The following is a 9,768-nucleotide window of genomic DNA, read 5'->3' as shown; positions in this document are numbered from 1 at the left end:
GACAGGTCGAGATAGCCCCCGTGCTAACCCGTTGCGGGCGAGCGCGGGTGACGTGTGGGGTGTGCGGGGCGTCTCCCCGCCTCATACCCCGATTGTCATCTCAACCTGTCGCGGACTATACGTCTACAGCTACCTAACCTTCGGCCGTGACTTCGGAAGTATAAATATCTACCATATAGGTATATCTAGCTACACGGAGGATTAGGTACTTATAATAATGGTCATCATATTATATGGCAGTTTGAATATTATTCTAATTTTAGACCATTGAAATAGGTTTTATGATAAATATGATAAAATTACGAAAATTAAGGTTGTGACAGAGATACATCTCTAAATTAACGATGTGGACATAGGATTAAAGGATTTTATCTACGCACGCAACTTATCTTTATTAAACCCCTTAACCTATAATCTTGAGTGTACACTACAATCTATGTATTGGGTGTATATTATAATCTACACTATTGATATTTATTTTGCTAGTACTGACGTGCTCTCTTGATAAATCATTTTATACATATTTATGCAAATATATTATTTCGTCGGACGAAATTCTTTATAACATCAAATTCCATTGTGCACTTATAACAGAAAACGATGAAAGTAGCGTGATATGACCCATACAACCTATTGTTATCCATAATTATATATTATACTAGCTGATCCCCGCGGCTTCGCCCGCGCGTATATAATATAGCCTATGTCACTCAGGAATAATGTAGCTTTCTATTGGTGAAAGAATTTTCAAAATCGGTTCAGTAGTTCCAGAGATTACCCCCTACAAACAAACTTAACGACATTACCTCTTTATATAATAGTATAGATAGATATAGATATAGATAGTATAGATATAGATTTGTTACTATATCTATTTTATGTATTGCGCGCAAAAAGCTAGTCTAATAATGCAAGTTGCAACAGGGCAGTTAGTGCAGGTCATAGATTAAGTACGCGACAGGTCGAGATGGCAATCGGGGAGGAAACGCCACGCACACCCGCTCAGGCCCCCAATCCAGGCGCCAACCTGGTGCGGGCGAGCGCTGGTAACGTGCGGGTGTACGGGGCGTCCCCCCGCCTCATACCCCGATTGCCATCTCAACCTGTCGCGAACTATAGGTATTAATTACACAAGTACGGCTGAAATTTGTTTTTTTGTACAATGCGCTGTCATACGTTTCGTGTTAGTAGGTATTTGTTTTGCGCGCACTATAACAGTGAGATCTTTATTCAAACCAAGTCGCGTATAAAGCTAATTGTTGTGATAAATACTTGAATAAACGTAGTAACGATAATATATTATCTGCATAAATGGGTGTAGCAATAGCTACGTAAACATTATTATCTGAAAATTTTCCTTGACTTATTTTTATTAGTAACGTGATGGTTGGCCATTCGTACACAAGTATGATTGCGAACTTTATTCTGTGGTTCCTGATACTCTGCTTTCTATTACTATGTATATATTCGTACAGAAAATATAATTACTGGAAAGATCGCGGCATCCCATATGACAAGCCCTATCTATTTTTCGGTAATTTAGTGTTTATCATGAGAAGAAGTGTCTGGGATTATTGTTTTGAATTAAAAAGGAGACATCCGCTAGATTATGTTGGAATATATCTGGGTTTTAAGCCAGTGTTGATGGTACAAACATCCGAACTTGCCAGAAAGATACTCAGTAAAGATTTCGAGTACTTTCAAGATAGATTCCTATATTCAAATGCAACGGATCCTATTGGTTCCCTCAACTTGTTTACTGTAAAGGTAAGTGAATTAAATTCTTCATCTGTTTCATGTTCTAGCGCTTATAGAATTGTGCTTAAATTAATTGATTTTGTATGGGAACAATCAAACAAAATGAAAATGCTAAAGAAAATATTAATTAAATACAGAATTTTTCACAAACACTACTGTAGGCATACAGAATACGTCACTACCCCTATTATAAATTTGAAAGTGTGTTTTTGTTGGTTTGTTGGTTTGTCCTTTAATCACGTCGCAATGGAGCAACGGATCGACGTGATTTTTTGTATGGGTATAGTTTAAGACCTGAAAAGGGACATAGGCTACTTTTTATCCCGGAAAATCAAAGAGTTCCCACGGTATTTTTAAAAACCTAAATCCACGCGAATGAAGTCGCGGGCATCAGCTAGTACCTAATATGTAATAGGTACCTTACACAACAAAGCCAACGTAGCTGATAGTAACTTTACCTTACCACGAGATTTCACTAGTCTTCTACATAAATACATTGTATACATATAAAAGGAAAAACTGACTGATCTCTCAACGCACAGCTCAAACTACTGGACGGAGATAGGCTATTGTGACGTTCTTCTTCTTTGTCGTATCACTCTTGGCAGAGCGGTCGTGGTCATCACGAAGCAACGTCTTTGAGGGCAGATGTTATATGCCTCACGAGCATTCGCCATTTCTCCCTGCTGGCTGACAGCCTGGTACACTCGTGCAAAGGACCGCCCACAGCAGACTTAATTTGGTCGGTCCATCGCATGGGTGACCTTCCTCGCCCTCTGGTGCCCTCCACCTTGCCCTGCACGACAAGACGCTCAATCGAGTCACTCTCACGCCGGGAGACGTGTCCGAAGAATTTTAATATGCGACTCTGTACTATCGACGAAAGTCGTTTTTTAATGCCGAGTTCTTGGAGTATAGAGATGTTGGTTCGAAATTCGGTCCATGAGACTCCTAGCATTCGCCTCCAGCACCACATCTCCAGAGCATCAATCTTCTTCTTCTCGACCAGTCGCAAAGTCCACGTCTCCGCAGCGTATAAAAATATGGGGAAAACAAGTGTTTGAACGAGCCGGATCTTCGTAGCTTTTGTAATGTTCCTGTTCTTCCATATTTTCTTCAGCTTGTCCATCGCAGTTCTTGCTATCGCCATACGTCGTTTTACTTCTTCTACGCAACCTCCATTGTTCGAAATTAAAGCACCAAGATATATGTAGGATTGGACGACCTCGCAGTTCGCAATCTGAGTGACTTCGGGCGAGTTATTGTTGGCTCGGTCTACAATCATCATCTTAGTTTTACTGCGGTTTATCTTTAATCCGAACTCTAGGCTCACGCGCTCCATTTTGAGAAGTAGTTCCTCCATATGACGAGCACTGGTTGCAAACAGGGTGGTATCGTCAGCGTAGCGCAGATTTGATAGCTTGTAGCCACCAATAGCAACACCGTCTGTCCAGTCTTCAAGAGTAATGCGCATTATGAGTTCGGTGTAAGCATTGAACAAAAGCGGTGATATTATGCATCCTTGGCGAACACCTGCACTGGGATGGAAGTCTTTTGACAAAACATCATCCGTCCGCACCGATGCAGTCCCATCTTCGTAAAGGCGTCTGAGAAGATGAACTAAGTGTTGCGGTGTACCCATGTCCAGCAAAACATTCCACAGTTTCGGCCATTTCACAGAGTCAAACGCCTTGGAGAAGTCAACAAAGCAAATATATGTTGGTTTGTTGAACTCTCGTGCCTTCTCTATAACCTGGCGAACAATAAGGATTTGCTCACGTGTACCCTTTCCCTTAACGAAACCGGCTTGTTCCAGTGCTATCTCCTTGGACAGAAAGGTCTTCAGTCGCTCATTCAGAATGTGTAACAAGATTTTGCTAGCGTGTGATATAAGTGCAATAAGGCGGTAATTGCTACACTTCTTAGTTGAACCCTTTTTATGTAAAGGAATGAAAACCGTATGAGTCCAATCTGTTGGCCATGTTCCCGAATGCCATATCTTGTTGCAGATGATGTGGAAGATATTGACACCTATATCGCCTAAAGCCCTTAGTGTTTCAATCGGGATTGCATCTCTACCGGTAGCTTTCCCATTTTTGAGATGCACAATGCCTGCTCTAACTTCAGACTTCAGTATATCTGGCTCTAGGTCTTCATGTCCGGGCTCGGTATTGGGAAAGTTTTTCGACTGGTAGTCCTGGAACAGGGACTGGCAATAACTCTTCCAAACTTCAGTTATGTGATCTAGCTCAGTAACCACTATACCATCACTGTTTTCAATGGCCCAGGTCTTTGAAGTGAGTGATTTTGTGATGGATCGAATTTTATGGTAGAGATCCCTGGACTCGTGCCTGTTAGCGTGCGCATCGATTTCTTCGCAGATTTTGCAAAGGTAGGCGTTATGATCTCGCCTGCATCCTGCTTGAATTTGCGCTGACAGTTTGTGTGACGTAGACATTCGCTAAGAAAGGATTTTAGAAAATACAACGCCTAAGGAAGTAAAATAGGGGTTTGAAATGTATGTAGTCCACGCGGACGAAGTCGCAGGGATAAGAGAGTCGCTTATATTTACAGACTTTGCTTTATAACATGGCCTTTGTATATTGTTGAAACAGTGGAAACATTAACTCTGTTTCCAATGTTTACTTTGTTAATGGAATTTGATAAGATAACTTTCTATAACATTAAAGATAAGAGAAGAAAGATAATATCTTGGGTAAACCCACACATTTTATAAAATGTGCAAACAAACATTTTGATTGTTACAGAATCCGATATGGAAGAATATGAGATACGAGCTCTCTCCTATGTTCACGTCAATGCGTTTAAAGATGATAACCGAACTTATGAACATCAATGCAAAAGAATTGGTAATGAAGATTAAAAGAGATAACATCGATAAGAAAAAATCTGTCGATCTAAAGGTACCTATACAATAAGTAGAATTCTAAAATACTAGGTATATAAAAAGAAAAGTCCTGACTCACCAACTGAATAATGAACGGCCAGCCCGAACTCTTGGAACGAGAATGCTGACACAGAGGTTCCCTTTATAATGTAGGCAAGGAATAAGGCTGGATTTTTTGAAATTCCCACGGGAGCGAAGCCGCGGGCAGTCGCTAGTATGTCATATATTAAAAATGTTGGCATCACCGGTTGGCATGCGTGAAATTACATTTACCATGCACAAAATAAGGGCAAATATTAAAATTTAGGTAGGTGTCTGGTTTTCATAAAATCTAGAATTCTATTTATACTTTTTTCTTGGTTCTCAAGTAATCATTATTTTTAGGGTTCCGTACGAACCCTTATAGTATCACTCTGTTGTCTGTCTGTCTGTCTGTCTGTCTGTCCTTCAGTCTGTCAAGAAACCTACAGAGTACTTCCCGTTGACCTAGAATCATGAAATTTGGCAGGTAGGTGGGCCTTATAGCTGGCTTTAGGGAAAAAACCTGAAAACCGTGAATTTGTGGTCATATCACACAAAAAAAAAAATTGTGGTCATGAACTAATAATTAGTATTTTCAATTATCAAAGTAAGATAACTATATCAAGTGGGGTATCATATGAAAGGGCTTCACCTGTGGATCCTAAAACTGTTTATTTTTTATTTTTGATGTATCGTGCAAAATGTCGAAAAAATACGACTACACTACGGAACCCTTGGTGCGCGAGCCTGACTCGCACTTGGTCGGTTTTTTTAATACATCTTCTATATATTTGGTTCAGGAACTATTTTCGATGTACACATCAGATACTGTGGCTTATACTGTTTTTGGAATACGAGTTAGTATTTTAAATGACCAGAATTCACCGTTGTGGTACATAACAAGTCACATGGTCAAATGGACATTCAGGCGCGGTTTGGAATTTACTTTAATTTTTCTTATGCCAGCAATAGCTGCGATTTTAAGGTAATTCTTACTTTATATAATTTCATCTTTTAAGAAGATCTTTAAGATATTAGTGATACCTCTTTATTATTTTTATCTAAAAATAATGGATTCCAATATTTTTCATTATTACAGGTTAAAATTTTTCTCTGCGGGAGCTACTGAATATGTAAAAATGCTTTTTTGGAATGTTGTTGAAGAACGTAAAAAAGCAAAAAATGAAAACTATAAAGATTTAGTAAACCATTTACTGAAACTGAAAGAAAATTTGAAACTACCAGCTGATGCTGGCTCGGGTAAGATGTAATTTATTTCTCCCAAAAAAGGTGCTAATTTAGTTTCAATTAACACACGCTACTACGTATTCGGTAAGATTTATCCTGCAAAAAAAAAAGTAATGCCCATGCCAGTATCTCCCAGGCTCATCCTTTTCATAGAACACTAGGTGATGTCGGCGACTACATTCGCGTAGGTTTCATTTCTTTAATTCCGTGGGATTTCGTTGATTTTCTGAGATAAAAAGTAGCCTATATTCGTCTCCGGGATGCAAGCTATTTCTGTGCCAATTAATGTAATATGATGCCCCTGTCTTCTTCGGTGTGGATAGGAAAAGCTCGTGAGAACTCGTTGATTTTCTGGGACAAAAGTAGCAAATGTTCTTTCTGGGATGAAGCTATCTCTGTACCGAAAATCGTCAAAATTGGTTAAGCGGATGAGCCATGAAAATCTAGCAGACTTACAGACAGATTTAGCATTTACAATGTTATCCTAGTATAATAATAGAATAACATTATAAAGAAGATGGAGCTTATTTTTAGATCTCTGTTAATTATGAGATTTTGTACAATCAAATTAGCACTACTGCACTGTGAGGAAGGTTTCCAAGTCAATCAATAATATCTTTTATGTTTTGGTAGAATTGGCTGACAATATCATGTTGGCGCAAGCAGCTGTATTTATTTTGGGTTCTATTGAAACTTCATCTACTACTCTTAGTTATTGTCTTCATGAATTGGCTTATCACCCGGAAGAACAGGTTTTTATATCATATTTTTATATTTCCTATTACTATATAATATATTATAAACTACCTTTTACATATTTTTTTAGTTACAGTTTTTAGGTTTTGTATAATTTTATCATGTTTATTATTAATCCGCAGTTTATAACATATAAAATAAAAAATAAAAAATAAAATACACAGATTCTTTTTAATTTTTTTAAATCTTGTAATGTTCTGGACTATGTATTTTTGCATATTGTATTTAGATCTTCTTTTCAATGGCACTAGATCCAATTAGCTGCTTGCCACAGCTTGCTGGATCTTATTGCCGGTTATCTTTTTACTTCATCTCTTTCTTTCGCTTTTCTTTAGCTCAGTTAGATTTATATTATCACAATCGGTGATAATCTAAAAGTGTGTCTACAATTTACGCAGAATATCGACCTGTAGTCTTAATTTTTGTACTCTATCCTAATAATAATTGTAACCTGTAATTGAAACCTCCCGATACTTTCGTACATTCGTCTCATCCTCTCGAAGTTAAGTTTTCTGCAGGTTTCACTTCTACCGAGTTGAACTGCACACATGCTTTGTTTGTCAATTAAAAGAAAAATATTTCACAGGAAAAGCTTTACAATGAAATCTCAAAAGCAGTAAACGAAAACGAAAAAGATATTTTGGAATACAACAATTTGGTGGAACTTAAGTATCTAACGGCATGCCTTCAGGGTAATATTTAAAATATTATGATATAAAATATAATTAATGTTTTATGTATTGTATTAATTATCATAATAATATTACCTATTGACAGTTATTTATTACAATAATTAGCATATTAACTATTTTTTTTTAATATTTTGAGATAGATTGCAAAACAAGAACCTAATCCAATCTGAAGTTGAAACATGGCGGTCTGCGTGGTTAGGTACAGCCAAGAACACTAGAGCTCTGCTCTAACCTTTTTCTGCGTTTTTGTTTACATTGCACAATCATGCGCCTCGTGTTCAAAGAAACTACCTGTTTAGCAATCATTGTAGCATATTTAATACCAAATCCATATATATTTACCCAGTTGGATTTCCTTCAAAAATATCGTTTCTTTTCAATACAAAACGTACATCACTTTGCTTTCAGAAACTATGCGAAAACACACTCCAGTACCATATTTAGATCGACTTTGTCAGAAGGAATATACATTGAACGAACGCGTAACAATTGAAAAGGGTGTACCAGTGTTTATTAACGTACTCGCAATACATTACAATGATAAATATTTCCCTGAGCCGGAGCAATGGCGGCCTGAGCGTTTCACTTCTTACTCCGAGGGCGACAACCTTAACTTCACTTTCCTACCCTTTGGCGAAGGACCACGATTTTGTATAGGTAATAATTAACATTTAGGCATAGAATATATAATAGTGCTGTCTCTTGTAGGAACCAGGACTAAATTTATGACTCTGATTATCTCTTTTTAACTCAAAATGAAGAGCAAATCTGGCGAGGTGCAGCGCTGAGCTTCACTGCCAACCCATTATCGAGTTCGATCAAGTTGCAAAACTATCGAAAATCAATTGACACAACTAGAAAATGGCAGTGAAAAAGGCTCTGCGCTGCACCGAGCTAGATGTGCGCAGGTCCTTAGCCTAAATCTATAGCGCTTACTTGACCTTGCTTCTAGATTTAACAAGGCTAAAAAGAGACAGCGTTAAATCACTGACATAAATCTGTCTCGTTTTAACTGAACCTTAAGTCTAAGCAAAGTACGCTCTATCAATAGAGTTTACTCTATAGAGTTTAGTCTTAGCACTCTGGTCTTAGAGGTGATACCGTACTCGCTATAAGTCGTATTAGGTCGTATTCCTGAACGTTCTATTATTTTCAGGTAAAAGGTACGGGATGATGCAAATGCGAGCAGCGCTGGCCCAATTGATACTCCATTATAGAATAGAGCCGGAAGTGTCATATCCAGTAGCGTCTGATCCCTACGCTGTCATGTTGGCACCTAAATCTAATTTGAGCGTAAAATTTATAGCACGTTAGTGAAAAGTGCCTAGGTCAAAAGCCACTTTTTTTTAAATAGAGATAACGAGCAAACGAGCAGGCGGGTCACCTGATGTTAAGTGATTACTGCCGCCCATGAACATTTGCAGCACCAGAGGAACCGCCGATGCTTTGCCGGCCTTTTAGAAATTTGTTGGTCCGCCCCTTGAATAACCCCATTTTGCAATCTAAACTTAGTTGGGTTCCTTAGTTCAGGCAGATCTGACGGAATTTGATTCAAAAGTGCGAAAATATGTTAGTTTGTTGGTTTGTCCCTTAATCACCGTGTTTTTTTGCATGACAGACACAACAGACTTTTTTACATTACACTGGAGCCCAAAATAATATGATTATGAATATATCAATTTACTTACCTATATCAATTTCATTTGTCCATTCAGTAAATCCAAATTAATTCCTCCAGATTTAAGATTATTTGGGTCGACCGAAAACTCAATTATTTGAAATTGAATACACATTCTAATAAATATATCTATATAAAAAGAATGGTTCATTTAAAAAAAAAATCTTTAACGCTTTTAAGGATAAACTTATAGTTAGGATTAATATAGTTGTGTAAAAAAAGAACTGTATAAGTATACTTTAACAAAAAATTAATTAGAAAAAATGTTTGTATGTATTTTATTTTAACACGTTATATATTTTGTTATATATTGCTTGCAAGTGATATAATTAAAAAATCTTAAAAAAAATATTCAAAGCAACTAACTATTATATTAAGACTAGATATTATAATGTAAAATAACGAATTGTCGTATGTATCGTGGTACGTAGTTGCCCGTTATTTACATTATACCTACTAATATACATTATTTATGACAGAATACAAATTGAAAGATTAGTAGATAGGTAACTCAGAACAGAAGAAGTTGCAGATGATTGCACAATATTTTAAAATAGTTAAGTATTATCATTCGAAAAAGTTTTCCAATTATAGTGATGTAGCTGTGTAGGTGATTACCGAAGATTGATGGATCTTCAAAGTTGAAGCGAGTCGCAAATGGAAATTAAAAGCTCCCTCGCTCCCTCCAATTCATTGATAGCTAAAAC

The 9,768-nt window shown here is 37.2% G+C and overlaps 1 protein-coding gene across 1 annotated transcript; it reads left to right on the top strand.

The window, feature by feature from the left end:
* Positions 1 to 1,282: 1,282 nt before the first annotated feature.
* Positions 1,283 to 9,513, top strand: LOC117996905 (cytochrome P450 6k1-like). Its single transcript, XM_034985048.2, has 8 exons — positions 1,283 to 1,767; positions 4,527 to 4,682; positions 5,488 to 5,672; positions 5,787 to 5,947; positions 6,569 to 6,687; positions 7,278 to 7,383; positions 7,792 to 8,040; positions 8,540 to 9,513. The coding sequence occupies exons 1-8, from the start codon at positions 1,384 to 1,386 to the stop codon at positions 8,695 to 8,697; spliced, it is 1,518 nt and encodes a 505-aa protein (XP_034840939.1). The 5' UTR covers positions 1,283 to 1,383; the 3' UTR covers positions 8,698 to 9,513.
* Positions 9,514 to 9,768: the final 255 nt, after the last annotated feature.

The sequence above is a fragment of the Maniola hyperantus genome, chromosome 4 (assembly GCF_902806685.2).
Source record: "Maniola hyperantus chromosome 4, iAphHyp1.2, whole genome shotgun sequence".
NCBI lineage: Eukaryota > Metazoa > Arthropoda > Insecta > Lepidoptera > Nymphalidae > Maniola > Maniola hyperantus.
Note: the sequence above shows the minus strand (reverse complement) of the source record. Positions and strands in the feature narration are given on the sequence as shown.

Excerpts from the sequence above, each read along its gene's own strand:
- LOC117996905 (XM_034985048.2), top strand. The coding sequence starts at position 1,384 with ATGGTTGGCCATTCGTACACAAGTATGATTGCGAACTTTATTCTGTGG. Across the intron at positions 1,768-4,526 it reads TCAACTTGTTTACTGTAAAG|AATCCGATATGGAAGAATAT; the intron begins GTAAGTGAATTA and ends TGATTGTTACAG. Across the intron at positions 5,948-6,568 it reads ACCAGCTGATGCTGGCTCGG|AATTGGCTGACAATATCATG; the intron begins GTAAGATGTAAT and ends ATGTTTTGGTAG.